The sequence below is a fragment of the Oncorhynchus mykiss genome, chromosome 17 (assembly GCF_057628025.1).
Source record: "Oncorhynchus mykiss isolate SJ-2025 chromosome 17, ASM5762802v1, whole genome shotgun sequence".
In the NCBI taxonomy this organism is placed as follows: domain Eukaryota; kingdom Metazoa; phylum Chordata; class Actinopteri; order Salmoniformes; family Salmonidae; genus Oncorhynchus; species Oncorhynchus mykiss.
This window is the reverse complement of record NC_143038.1, coordinates 29,985,614-30,000,743: the sequence shown is the minus strand read 5'-3', so window position 1 is coordinate 30,000,743 and position 15,130 is coordinate 29,985,614. Positions and strand designations below refer to the sequence as shown.

The 15,130-nt window shown below is 44.8% G+C and overlaps 1 protein-coding gene and 1 long non-coding RNA gene across 3 annotated transcripts in view; one reads left to right on the top strand and one right to left on the bottom strand.

Annotated features, from left to right (window-relative positions):
• The window catches only part of LOC149975898 (uncharacterized), a 330,618-nt gene that overhangs the window by 61,771 nt on the left and 253,717 nt on the right, over nt 1-15,130 (top strand). The window lies entirely within an intron of this gene.
• Nucleotides 1-15,130, bottom strand: part of LOC110493975 (MICOS complex subunit mic25) — a 60,932-nt gene that overhangs the window by 42,794 nt on the left and 3,008 nt on the right. For both annotated transcript variants that reach the window (XM_021568614.3, XM_021568613.3), the window contains exons 2-4: nt 14,255-14,351; nt 13,960-14,011; nt 12,937-13,111 (exon numbers count right to left, since the gene is read on the bottom strand). In XM_021568614.3, the coding sequence (XP_021424289.1) occupies nt 12,937-13,111; nt 13,960-14,011; nt 14,255-14,351 (324 nt within the window). The remainder of the gene's footprint in view (nt 1-12,936; nt 13,112-13,959; nt 14,012-14,254; nt 14,352-15,130) is intronic.

Here is a 15,130-nt window from a genome sequence, read left to right as displayed (position 1 = left end):
ACCTCATTATAGTTCAACTCAGGCTAACCGTCTGGGCACAACACAGCCACACCCCTGTGTCCATCAGACAGGCTAGGATGTGGTGTTTTTCCATTGGGCTAGAGTGGCTGTTCACAGCCTGCTGCCACCCCTGGTAGATAACACAAACCCACCCCCTGCCAAACCGAGAGAGTTTCAACCGTAATCTAAGCGTGGCACAAGCAGTTGCCAACCTGGTGCATCTGGTGACCTAAGAGGCAGTACCATAGCAAACAGATATGCTAGTTAGCTCGAATTCAATATCCCAAATGTAATGGGAACTGAGAGAATGGGAGAGTGTGTGTGTGTGTGTGTGTGTGTGTGTGTGTGTGTGTGTGTGTGTGACTGACTGACTGAGCGGACGAGACCTTTGGGTCTCACAAACACACACACCGACTCGCATGGAGAGAAGCGCTTCCTAGGAAATCAATTATGCAAATGAGGAATTATGCAAATAGAACATTGAATAAAATCTGTGTGTTTGGGGAGGAGGGTTTTGGCGTCGTTTGGTAGTCTGTGTTGGTGTCCAAACTGGAGAGAGAAGGAGATATATATACAGATACAGAGAGGAGATATATACAGATACAGCGAGAGAGGAGACATATACAGATACAGCGAGAGAGAGGAGACATACAGTGGGGCAAAAAAGTATTTAGTCAGCCACCAATTGTGCAAGTTCTCCCACTTAAAAAGATGAGAGAGGCCTGTAATTTTCATCATAGGTACACTTCAACTATGACAGACAAAATGAGAAGAAAAAAAATCCAGAAAATCACATTGTAGGATTTTTAATGAATTTATTTGCAAATTATGGTGGAAAATAAGTATTTGGTCACCTACAAACAAGCAAGATTTCTGGCTCTCACAGACCTGTAACTTCTTCTTTAAGAGGCTCCTCTGTCCTCCACTCGTTACCTGTATTAATGGCACCTGTTTGAACTTGTTATCAGTATAAAAGACACCTGTCCACAACCTCAAACAGTCACACTCCAAACTCCACTATGGCCAAGACCAAAGAGCTGGCAAAGGACACCAGAAACAAAATTGTAGACCTCCACCAGGCTGGGAAGACTGAATCTGCAATAGGTAAGCAGCTTGGTTTGAAGAAATCAACTGTGGGAGCAATTATTAGGAAATGGAAGACATACAAGACCACTGAAAATCTCCCTCGATCTGGGGCTCCACGCAAGATCTCACCCCGTGGGGTCAAAATGTTACTTTGTTACTTTGGTCCCAGCTCTCTGCAGGTCATTCACTAGGTCCCCCCGTGTGGTTCTGGGATTTTTGCTCACCGTTCTTGAGATCATTTTGACCCCACGGGGTGAGATCTTGCGTGGAGCCCCAGATCGAGGGAGATTTTCAGTGGTCTTGTATGTCTTCCATTTCCTAATAATTGCTCCCACAGTTGATTTCTTCAAACCAAGCTGCTTACCTATTGCAGATTCAGTCTTCCCAGCCTGGTGCAGGTCTACAATTTTGTTTCTTTGACAGCTCTTTGGTCTTGGCCATAGTGGAGTTTGGAGTGTGACTGTTTGAGGTTGTGGGCAGGTGTCTTTTATACTGATAAGTTCAAACAGGTGCCATTAATACAGGTAATGAGTTGAGGACAGAGGAGCCTCTTAAAGAAGAAGTTACAGGTCTGTGAGAGCCAGAAATCTTGCTTGTTTGTAGGTGACCAAATACTTATTTTCCACCATAATTTGCAAATAAATTAATTAACAATCCTACAATGTGATTGTCAGGATTTTTTTTCTTCTCATTTTGTCTGTCATAGTTGAAGTGTACCTATGATGAAAATTACAGGCCTCATCTTTTTAAGTGGGAGAACTTGCACAATTGGTGGCTGACTAAATACTTTTTTGCCCCACTGTATATACAGATAGAGGGAGAAAGTGACAGCGGTAGAGATAAAAGGAGAAAAGAGAGCAAGGGGAAGGAAAGAGATACAATACAATCCCAGTCATACCAGGTAAACTGGTTGTGCCAGTTAGTGTGCATGTTTTGCCCTGTTATTTCCAGAAGTTAATATAATGTAAAGGCTGAAGAATGGGTCAAATTCAGGTTATGGGAATGTCTAAGGGCTGAAAGTAAAACGTGTATAAAAGTGGTTTCTGGGTTTAAATAGTTTCCGGGTGGTTACCCCCCCGAAAATAACAGGTACGAGCTCCAGGTACACACAGGTACAGTAAGCCAAAAATACATCTTACTCACAGAAACACATGCAGTAAACCCAGTAAAAGTCTTCTCCTTTTCAGTCTCAAATACACTCCCATTACACCTCTGAATGGACCAGGCACTGTCCTGATCTGTGCGTCCACGCACGCACGCACGCACGCACGCGCACACACAGGCGTAAATTAGTTAGTCTATCTGTATGCTCATTAAATGTGTGTACTCTTCACATAGCTCAGGGATGCTAAATGAATTAGCACTTTAATCAGCCTGCTTATTCTAAGTACAGACTGGTTGGAATAATATGGAGAACGAGAGGGAGGGTGGGAGGGAGACAGGCGAAAAACTCCAGCACACCGCCATGCAATCTCCATAGACAAACATTGGCAGTAGAATGACCTTACTGAAGAGCTCAGTGACTTACAATGTGGCACCGTCATAGGATGCCACCTTTCCAACAAGTCAGTTCATCAAATTTCTGCCCTGCTTGAGTTGCCCCGGTCAACTGTAAGTGCTGTTATTGTGAAGTGGAAATGTCTAGGAGCAACAATGGCTCAGCCGTGAAGTGGTAGCCCACACAAGCTCACAGAACGGGACCGCCAAGTGCTGAAGCCCGTGGCACGTAAAAATCTACTGTCCTCGGTGGCAACCTCACTACAGAGTTCCAAACTGCCCCTGGAAGCAACATCAGCACAATAACTGTTCGTCAGGAGCTTCATGAAATGGGTTTCCATGGCCGAGCAGCCACACACAAGCCTAAGATCACCATGTGCAATGCCAATCGTCAGCTGGGGTGGTGTAAAGCTCGCCGCCATTGGACTCTGGAGCAGTGGAAATTCTTTCTCTGGAGTGATGAATCACACTTCACCATTTGGCACAAATCTGGGTTTGGCTGATGCCAGGAGAACGCTACGTGCCCGAATGCATGTTGCCAACTGTAAAGTTTGATGGAAGAGGAATAATGGTCTGGGGCTGTTTTTCATGGATCGGGCTCGGCCCCTTAGTTCCAGTGAAGGGAGATCTTAACACTACAGCATACAATGACATTCTATATGATTCTGTGCTTCCAACTTTGTGGCAAAGGTTTGGGAAAGGCCCTTTCCTGTTTCAATGCCCCTGTGCACAAAGCGAGGTCCATACAGAAATGGTTTGTCGAGATCGGTGTGGAAGAACTTGACTGGCCTGCACAGAGCCCTGACCTCAACCCCATCAAACACCTTTGGGATTGAAACGCAGACTGCAAGCCAGACATAATCGCCTAACATCAGTGTCCGACCTCACTAATGCGCATGGCTGAATGGAAGCAAATCCTCGCAGCAATGTTGCAACATCTAGTGGAAAGCCTTCCCAGAAGAGTGGAAGCTGTTATAGCAGCAGAGGGGGGGGGGTCGAGTCGAGCAGGTGTCCACATACTTTTGCTTATGTTGTGTATATTAGAATCCAGTTATGACCCAATTGGGACCTAATACTGCTGCTGTATTAAGGGTTGGCCAACCCTTCTCCTGGTGTGCAGGATTTTGCTCCATCCCTGCTCAGAATCAGAAATCAAGTTCCTGATGAGTAGAATCAAGTCATGAACAGGAGCAAAAACACCGAACCCCATTTTGATTTTGACAATTCAAAAACCTTGTCGTCGTCACACACTCTCTCTCTGTCCCCATTTGAACACTATGACCAGTATCTCAGAACCTAAATCCACTGGAACACACAGTGGTTGACAATCAAATGAGACCATTCAAAAACACTCCTCTTCCCACTGCCTCATTACATTTGGCAATCATTTTGATCTGAGCTCACATTATTCCGATCCACACCGACTCACTTGCCCTTTGCGCCGCCAGGGTTACAGCCAGACGTCCCTCTTGCGAGCCACGGCGGGATAAAAATCTCCTCAGCCCGTGTGGTCGACTCGTTGGCTATTGCCAGAGGCTGGCATTGGTAGGGAAGGTGGGGTGTGGGGCGGGGGTAGGGGGAGAGCTGAGAGAATGGAGCTTAACGGCTTTAACATGCACAAAAGATGTCAAGTCTGGTGATTACATAGACTGATAAGGGCCGGGTGGATCTGGAGCCTAACGTTGCTTATCTTTTCTCTTCTCCTCGCAGCGTAGGTTCCCCTTGGAGAGGAGAGCTTACAGGGGGGTTTGATGGTGTGTGTGTGTGGGTCAGGAACTCAAATCATGGGACTGCACCCAATAGGTTAATCAACCAATTCCAAATCAAACCCTAGCCCCAGACCTGTAAAGGATTTCACAGGTTAATAGGTCAACACAAGCAAGCTCTCTCTCCTCCCCTCTCTCGTCTCTCCCATTCCCACTGACGAGCTGCCTTTCTATCCCGCTCAAGCACGGAGCCGTTGCTTGCTAGTGGTAGTCCAAAGACACAGCTAACAGCCGACGACCATAGCCGTGGGAAGCAGGGGTGCTACAGTACCCCCTGAATTAAAAAAAATACATATACAGTACCAGTCAAAAGTTTGGACACGCCTACTTTTTTTTTTTTTTTTTACTAAACTCCACAAAAAAAAGAAACGTCCTCACTGTCAACTGCGTTTATTTTCAGCAAACTTAACATGTGTAAATATTTGTATGAACATAACAAGATTCAACAACTGAACAAGTTCCACAGACATGTGACTAACAGAAATGGAATAATGTGTCCCTGAACAAAGGCGGGGGGGGGGGGGGGTCAAAATCAAGTCAGTATCTGGTGTGGCCACTAGCTTCATTAAGTACTGCAGTGCATCTCCTCCTCATGGACTGCACCAGATTTGCTAGTTCTTGCTGTGAGATGTTACCCTACTATTCCACCAAGGCACCTGCAAGTTCCCAGATATTTCTGGGGGGAATGGCTCTAGCCCTCACCCTCCGATCCAACAGGTCCCAGACGTGCTCAATGGGATTGAGGTCCGGGCTCTTCACTGGCCATGGCAGAACACTGACATTCCTGTCTTGCAGGAAATCATGCAAAGAACGAGCAGTATGGCAGGTGGCATTGTCATGCTGGAGGGTCATGTCAGGATGAGCCTGCAGGAAGAGTACCACATGAGGGAGGAGGATATCTTCCCTGTAACGCACAGCGTTGAGATGTCATTGCAGGCATTGCAGGCAAACAAGCTCAGTCCGATGATGCTGTGAAACACCGCTCCATACCATGACGGACCCTCCACCTCCAAATCGATCCCGCTCCAGAGTACAGGCCTCTGTGTAACGCTCATTCCTTCGACGATAAATGCGAACCCGACCATCAGAGAGATGAGACAAAACCGCAACTCGTCAGTGAAGAGCCCTTTTTGCCAGTCCTGTCTGGTCCAGCGACGGTGGGTTTGTGCCCATAGGCGACGTTGTTACCGGTAATGTCTGGTGAGGACCTGCCTTACAACAGGCCTACAAGTCCTCAGTCCAGCCTCTCTCAGCCTATTGCGTACAGTCTGAGCACTGATGGTGGGTTCCTGGTGTAACTCGGGCAGTTGTTGTTGCCATCCTGTACCTGGCTCGCAGGTGTGATGTTCGGATGTACCGATCCTGTGCAGGTGTTGTTACATGTGGTCTGCTAGTGCGAGGACGATCAGCTGTCCATCGTGTCTCCCTGTATCGCTGACATCTGCAGTCCTCATGCCTCCTTGCAGCATGCCTAAGGCACGATCACACAGATGAGCAGGGACCCTAGGCATCTTTCTTTTGGTGTTTTTCAGAGTCAGTAGAAAGGCCTCTTTAGTGTCCTAGGTTTTCATAACTGTGACCTTAATTGCCTACCCTCTGTAAGCTGTTAGTATCTTAACGATCGTTCCACAGGTGCATGTTCATTAATTGTTTATGGTTCATTGAACAAGCTTGGGAACCTGTGTTTAAACCCTTTACAAGGAAGATCTGTGAAATTTTGATTTTTATGAATTATTTTTGAAAGACAGGGTCCATTGTTTATTTTCTACATTGTTGAATAATAGTGAAGACATCAAAACAATGAAATAACACATAAAAAAGTTTCACAAATGAAATTCTTCAAAGTAGCCACCCTATGCCTTGATGACAGATTTGCACACTCTTGGCATTCTCTCAACCAGCTGCATGAGGTAGTCACCTGGAATGCATTTCAATTAACAGGTGTGCCTTGTCAAAAGTTAATTTGTGGAATTTCTTTGTGGAATTTCTTTCCTTCTTAATGTGTGAGCCAATCAGTTGTGTTGTGACAAGAAACGACAGTCCACTATTACTTTAGAACAAGGTCAGTCAATCCGGAAAAAGTCAAGAACTTTGAGAATGCAGTTGCAAAAACCATCAAGCGCTATGATGAAACTGGCTCTCATGAGGACCTCCACAGGAAAGGAAGACCCATAATTACCTCTGCTGCAGAGGATAAGTTCATTCGAGTTACCAGCCTCAGAAATCGCTGCCCATTAAATGCCTCAGAGTTCATATAACAGACATCTCTACATCAACTGTTCAGAGGAGACTGCGTGAATCAGGCCTTCATGGTCGAATTGCTGCACTACTACTGAAGGACACTACTAAAGGACACTAGTAATATGAAGATATTTGCTTGGGCCAAGAAACACAAGGAATGGACATTAGCCAGGTGGAAATCTGGTCTGATGAGGCCAAATTTGATATTTTTGGTTTCAACCACCGTGTGGGAACTCCTTCAAGACAGTTGGAAAAGCATTCCAGGTGAAGCTGGTTGAGAGAATGCCAAGAGTGTGCAAAGCTGTCAAGGCAAAATGTGGCTATACTAAAGAATCTCAAATATAAAATATACTTTGATTTGTTTAACACTTTTTTGATTACTACATGATTCCATTCGTGTTATTTCATAGTTGTTATGTTTCACTATTGTTGTACAATGTAGAAAATAGTGGCTGTAATGGGGATGGGAAGGTGTAGACTGGAGTGAGGACGTAGTCATAAGCGGTCCGTTCCCCAGCCTGCAGCAGCAGGGTGTCTGTGTTAACATGCAGAGCGTGAGCTGCTGATAGATGCCAGCTAGGGTGTGTGTCCGTGTGTGTTTTTCCCAGCCTTGACTTTAATGAATGTTGGGCCTTTCATCATCGTTCTTTTGGACAGTGTCGGAAGCACTGCAGAGTCTCATCTTTCCCAGTCATTTTCGCGCGCACACACACACACGAGAGGTGGGGGGGTGAATAAAATATTAAGTCTGGATCGCATACAGCACGTTGCTGTGCTGGGCACGGATCAATTCTGGTTTGTATCCTAGATATGGGAAATAAGCTCTACTACTGCCATCTAGTGGTGAAGATGGGAACGTTTCTGCTATTTATGAGTCTAAACATAGGAAGACTGCTTAAAAGGGTAGACGTGCCATGAGCAGCACCACAGATATTGAGATCAGCGAGATGCAAGACCTCGCTCTCACACAGATGCTGGCCTTCTAGGCCTAGTTGCAAAGAAAAAGCCATCTCTGTCCAGTGTCTGTTCTTTTGCCCATTTTAATCTTTTATTTTTAATTGGCCAGTCTGAGATATGGCTTTTTCATTGCAACTCTGCCTAGAAGGCCAGCATCCCGGAGTCGCCTCTTCACTGATGACGTTGAGACTGGTACTTTGCCGGTACTATTTAATGAAGCTGCAAGTTGAGGACTTGTGAGGCGTCCGTTTCTCAAACTAGGCACACAAATGTACTTTTCCTCTAGTTCAGTTGTGCACCGGGGCCTCCCACTCCTCTTTCTATCCTGGTTAGAGACAGTTTGCGCTGTTCTGTGAAGGGAGTAGTACACAGCGTTGTACGAGATCTTCAGTTTCTAGGCAATTTCTCGCATGGAATAGCCTTCGTTTCTCAGAACAAGCATAGGCTGACGAGTTTCAGAAGAAAGTTATTTGCTTCGAGCCATGTTGAGCCTGCAATCGAACCCACAAAAGATGATGCTCCAGATACTCAACTAGTCTAAAGAAGGCCAGTTTTATTGCTTCTTTAAAATCAGGACACCAGTTTTCAGCTGTGCTAACATAATGCAAAAGGGTTTTCTAATGATCAATTAGCCTTTTAAAATGATAAACTTGGATTAGCTAACACAACGTGTTGGAACACAGGAGTGACGGTTGCTGACAATGGGCCTCTGTACGCCTATGTAAATATTCCATAAAAAATAAATCTGCCTTTTCCAGCTACAATAGTAATTTACAACATTAACAATGTCTACGCTGTATTTCTGATCTTATGTTATTTAGGGCAAGAAAGTTGCTTTTCTTTCAAAAACAAGGACATTTCTAAGTGACCCCAAAACTTTTGAACGGTAGTGAATACTTTCATATGGATTCTGGATGGTTGTGTACAGGAATGGTGTGACTTGCACCTCCAAAAACACACACACACACACACACACAGAGAAAAACATACAGACACCTATAACACACTTCTAGAAAACCTGTCAGCACCAGCTAGCTTTTCAAACACTTCATGATTCCAAATTCAATCAACATGTCTTTGATGCAGATGGATATTCCTGTATGTGTGAGCTCAGAATGTATTCCCCCATTCTGGGATGTGTGTGTGTGTGTGTGTGTGTGTGTGTGTGTGTGGTGTCTGCAAAAGAAGAAGAGTATATTTGCAGAGAGGGGTGATAGGAACGAAAGCAGGTGCTAATGAAAGAAAAGAGCGGTGGAGGAAACAAGTCTTATGCTAATGTGCTTTGTCGTCTATTCTGAAAGTGCACTCCTGAGCTTAGTATATAGTTCAAATGAGAGGAGACCCTGCTACGCCTCCTCTTCCCCCTCAGTCTCTTCCTTTCTCGCCCTCTCCGAAGTGCACTGCAGACGTTAGTATAGTTACAATGAGAGGAGACCTGCATTTGAATATAGGAGGATGCTGCTAGTGTAGAATCACACACTAAGGCGATCAGATGAGAGTGAAACTTTGAGATACAAAACACGATATACAACTTTATTGTCCATATGTTAGAGCGAACAGTGGAAATATGTATTCTGCTCTGTTCTCAACCTCCCCGCAGAAAGCACACATCCCACATACAGGGTCAAGCTGCGCCCCTGGATGGAGAGCAACTTGCGGCAAGAGAGCAATGAGCAGAGGCATATAGTAAAACAGATATGGAATATAGATCTCTTTCTCACACACTCGCCCTCACACACACACACACACACTCCCTCTCACACACACACTCCAACTTCACACACAATTCAAACAAACAAGTCGTTAACACAGTGCAGTTGCGATAGGTGAGGAAAAGGTCAGAAGGATCGGACGTAGACACTGTTCAGAAATACTCCACGGAGCAAGAGGCACGCTGTCAAAAATCACTCCCCATTACCCATTTAGTCCTATGTGTGTGTGTGTTGGGTCTGTATCTGAGAGGAAGCAGGCATGTGAGAATACAGAGACAACGAGAGAGGAGAGAAAGAGAGGGACAGCAAAACAGGAGGAGGAATAGCAGTTATGTCAACACTACTATCTCCAGGGCATGATCTCTCTCACTACTGATCAAACTCTGAACACAGCCGTGGCTAAAACAACACCTGGTGTATCAAACTAGGCGTGCACAGACAGACTCACACACACACCGAAATATTGCAGTTGTGATCGGTCTGACAGCGGGTTCACACCTGTCAAAAAGCCCCATGGTCAAAAGAAACTAGAAGTGATTTTCTATTCTATCACGTCTGTGGTTGAAAAACAATGCAAAGGTTGTTTATCCTCTCCAAACGCACACGGACCAACGCTACCAATTTGTCACTAAAACAAACAAAAAAAATGACAAAAAACAAAGGCAATCACGGAGACTCAGGTGACTCATTCCAATGGAACATCATTAAGCTTGGTGGCCAAAGTAATGAAAACCCAACCAGATAAATATTCAATATTCATTAAAGCCAACTCCGTAAAAAATTTTTTTTTTAAAACACAAGTAAACAAATCAACTGGGAGAGTGGGGAGTAAAAACAGACGACCAGAGTGAGTCGGTGCACTCGAGAACTGTAGTGTACGCTGCATTTAGCTGCTTCTTAAGACTTGACTGAGCAATCAAACCCACATGCGTTTGTGCACGTGCTTGTACGCAGGCACGCACAAATATCAATTTCCTTCACCTTCATACAATACAGTGTTTTATCAGAAATATGCTTAGTTGGGGGTGGGAAATTAATGTCAACTAAGTAGGACTAGTTTACCAGACGAGCTAAATGACTTCGACGCTCACTTTGAGGCAAGCAACACTGAACCATGCATGAGAGCAGCTGTTCCGGACAACTGTGGGATCACGCTCTCCATAGCCGATGTGAGTAAGACCTTTAAACAGGTTTGCATTCACAAGGCCGCAGGGCCAGATGGACCAGCTGGCAAGTGTCTTTTCAACCTCTCCCTGAACCAGTCTGTAATACCTACTATGTTCAAGTTCCTCGGGTTCCACATCACTAACGATCTATGATGGTCCACACACACCAACACAGTCCTGAAGAGGGCATGACAATGCCCCTTTTCCCTCAGGAGGCTGAAAGGGTTTGGCCATCAGATCCTCAAAAAGTTATACAGTTGCACCATCGAGAGCATCTTGACTGGCTGTATCGCCGCTTGGTATGGCAACTGCTTGGTATGGCAACTGCTTGGCATCCGACCACAAGGCACTACAGAGGTTAGTGCGTATGGGCCGGTACATCACTAGGGCTGAGCTCCCTGCTATACAAGACCAGAGGAAGGCCCTAAAAATTGTCAAAAGACTCCAGCCACCTGCCATAGACTGTTATTTCTGCTACCACCAGAAAATGGTAACGAAGTCTGGAAACAACAGGACAGCTTCTACCCCCAAACCAATAAGACTTCTAAAGAGTTAGTTAACAAAATAGCTACCCAGACTTTTTGCACAAACTTTTTTGCTATTGTTTATTATCTATCCTGTTGCACATTGACTCGGTACTGGAACTCTGTGTATATAGCAAAGTTATCGTTACTCCTTGTGCATGTATTATTACGTGTAATTCATTTTCTTTTTTCTCAATTTTCTTTCTCTACATTGTTGGGAAGGGCCGTAAGTAAGCACTTCACTGTAAGTCTAGACCTGTTGTTTACAAAGCATTTGACGAATAACATTTCATTGGAGTCTATTGTGGTCAAGGTACAGTAGTTCACATAGGCCACGCCGTTTCATTTTCTAACCAGCAGAGGGCACTGTACACTAACAGAAAATTCTTATATCAGAGGGCTAATTGCTAATCAAATACCAGCCTAATATTGGCTCTTTCAACCTCGCTGTGCTAATACTCAATAGTCATGATGTATTTGTGCAATTTCCCTTGACATTAAGGTGACATACTCAGGTATTAGACACTATTATAGCATTTCTAGTACAGCAAAGGGCACTAACTCCGATATTACTATGGTACTCACACATATTATTAGGACATACTAATGTCATTAGTTTCTATGATAACAGAGTGCTAACTATGTGGAACTGAGTTAGGGATGAGCTTTAGTTCAATACCAAATAGGCCCCGAAGTCCTACACCAGGGGTGTCAAACTCATTTCATGGAGTTTTTTCTCTCCATTTTCTTTCAATTAAGACCTAGACAACCAGGTGAGGGGAGTTCCTTACTAATTAGTGAACTTACTTCGTCAATCAAGTACAAGGGAGGAACGAAAGCCCACAGAAACTCGGCCCCTCCATGGAATGAGTTTGACACGTGCACGACCGTAGAGGTCTTCACGAGTCCAAAAAGTTGGACCTGTTCCAAAATGGACCTGGGGCTTTCCCACCCAGACCCGATATACATAAATATAGAGACCCATTCTCAACGGACCCGAGGACAACTAGACCCGTTCCATAGAGACCCGGACGGATCTAGACCCGGTCTGATTAGATATGATTGAGGGAAGCAGCAGAAAAGTTATTTTATAAGCTACTTTATTAACAGGAGCTAATAAAGCACAAGAGGGAGAGAGGTGCCGCTCTAGCAGGCTGGAGGGAACGAGAGACGGCAACCAACCAAGCCGGCTCGCGCTCTCGTAGACTAATAGCTGCCATTGCTAGGTTATTTATCATCAAATATGATGACGTAGGACCTGTCTCGACTGCCTCAAACCGGGAGAAGCTAGTTAATTAAGTTAGCTAACATTAGATAGCTAGGCTAGCTGAGGCTGCAGTGCTTTCTAAACCTACAATTACAAATAAGAACAACTCCACTAAGAATATTAAGTAGCAGCCTGGCTACTTGCTGGCTCTTGGTTGTTGTAGCCTGTCCTTCTCCTTTAACTTTTAATTATGTCATTTTAATTCCATCTTCCATTGATTAGATAGCTCCTAACTTCTGCCACACACGGAGCGAGGCTATATGACTGCTTTGATGAGTCACGATTGGCCAACAAGATACAAGCGCCACTCTCGTGAAAAGCAAGAGCAGCAGCATAAATTATACCATGTCTCTCTCTCCCCTGCAGCAGTAGCGTACAGGCCATTCTGGACAAATCAGTTAAAATTACACGTACACGAGACACGTGATATTATTTGGAATTCTGAATGCGGACTCGCTCGGGTCCCGGATCGAGTCTCGGATATTCGGGTACAGGTGGATCCGTGAAGACCTCTACCATACACTATATGCACTTGTGGAGATCTAAGAGGAATTGATTTGTATAATATTATGAAATGTCCACCTAGCCTATCAAAAGGGCAAGGTGGAGCTATTACCATTTTGCTTATACCAATCAAATCCTCTTAGACCTCGACAAGTGCATAGAAGTCCATTTGGGATTGGGCCCTAGAGGGCAGCAGAGAGGAGCCCACTGACTCACCAGTTGTTTGGCCTTCATCAGCTCCTCGTGGGTCTTGCCCTTCTCTCGGAGCACGGCAGGGTTCAGGCCGTCGTGAGTCTCTCCTTTCCTCCCCGCTGTGGCTGCTGCTGCTTCTTTTTCCCTCTGGGCCAGTCGAAACAGTTGCTCCTGCACTTGGGCCTGCTCCCTCTCAAACCTACACACATACGATGAACATGAGACAAACTCAACCTGTAATGTAGGGGTGGCCAACCCTCTGCGTGGGGAGATACTGTGTATGCAGGCTTTTGCTCCAGCCCAGCTCCAATACACCTGGCAACTAATCGGCTGCTCATCGGGACCTTGATTAGCTGAATCAGGCAGGATAGAGTAGGGCTGGAGCAAAAACCTGCATACCTAATCAGCCACCCGTGGTTGGCCACCCTTGCTATAGGAAAACACATGGACTGCAGTTTCATCTAGGCCTTGGCAACAGGCCCATGCCGTCACAAAGGTGGCTCATGAGAAGTCAAACTACACTGAGACGCTAGTTAGCCTAGCATTTAGCATGACACAGACATGAGCCGTTAGCATTCCAACCACATAGTGAGCCATGCTGTTGACATGGCCTACTGCCACCATGCTAGCGGTAAATAAGAGCAACATGAGGTGTTGATAGCTCCCTTAGTCTACAAATTCATTCTCAGAATGACATGTCTGGCTAGTGTCTAGTTCCATACATTATATCGCATGAAAAAAGGTATTACGATCAACCTAAGGATATCACAGAGTAAATTTGATTAGTAAATCCCCAGGGGTGCCACAAGACTGGTCCTCCAGGAATGGATTGAGTGACACTGCACTAAGGTGTCAAATCCTAACTTCAGATAAGACTACACACGCAACAGTCGTAGTGATGTCAGTCAAGACATGATTCATGCAAAGGTTTGAGCAACATACACTGTTGCAATCAGGTGTGCTACTAGACTGGAAGAAAATCCTGCACACCAAGGAATGGAGTTGGTCCTCAGGTGTAAAGTGTATAATAGTGGCAGTTGAACTCACTTCCTCCGCAGCTCCTCCTGTGCCTCGGCAGCAGTGGGGCCAGGTCTTGGACCTGCAATTACATCCAGCCATTTAAGAATGGTCTTTATAACAATCCATCATATCCATTTCCCAATTCCACGGTAATCACTTCCATAAGACGGTCGGCTAACATCACAACACAACTATTACTGTAGTCCATGATTAAAAAAATCTCAAAAAATGTTAAACATTTATGTCCCTGGGACCAAAAGGCCTACTTTATCTCCAAAGTCACAGTTGAGTTGAGCACTTAGGTCGTCGCGCTCTTCCATACCTGGTGCAGGTTTGTGGCTGCCAGGCTGGGGTGGCGGTGGATTGACTCCGTCCGTTCCCTGCGAATCTCGCATCCGCTGCATCAGCTCCCCTGAGAGCTGTGTATTGCGTAATAAATAGGTTACATTGTGCAAAACTGGTCAGACGGACATTCAAAGCAATGGGTGCTTGCACAAAGACCTAAGTGTCAAGTAATATACACTAATAGGCTAATTATTATTTCAAGGTTTAACACTTTCCAGTGTATGTATTGGATTGTAATTACTCCTGAATAGTATATAGGCCAATAACTATAGTAACAGCATTGTTAGACTGCACTTACAGAAGTAGACTAACCCTTACCCTAATGTATAGCAATGAGTAGCCAAAACCCTATGAATTACGACTGTATTAGAGATATTACTCAGTAATAAGAGCACCATAAGTGTGACCCAATTCTTTGAAACAAGTTGATTTGGGCACACGTATTATATAAATGTAAGAAGATACTGTCAATCCCACTTTGACACTAACTTGCTGCCCTAGACCAAATCAAATGTGTTTTTCATAACTTTATGTAGGGCAACTTCAAACAATTCGCCAATGACTTCCTTTACAAATTAATGATAACATTGACATATTGCGAGTCTCCCATCGGCCTACATTAACCGTCCATCTGCAGGTGATATGGGAATAAATCTATTTGCTCAAAGCTAGACCTGCATTATTATAAGCCATAACCTAAAATATTTGCGTTATAAATTGTGTTGGTCAAAAATATGTGGTCTAATGATATTATTGTAGCAGCCTAGAACGAGTCCAGTACGGTTAAATATTCTCTGTAGCCTACAAAGAACCGCTACAGTGTACCGTCAAGTCCAGACAACGACGCATAGCG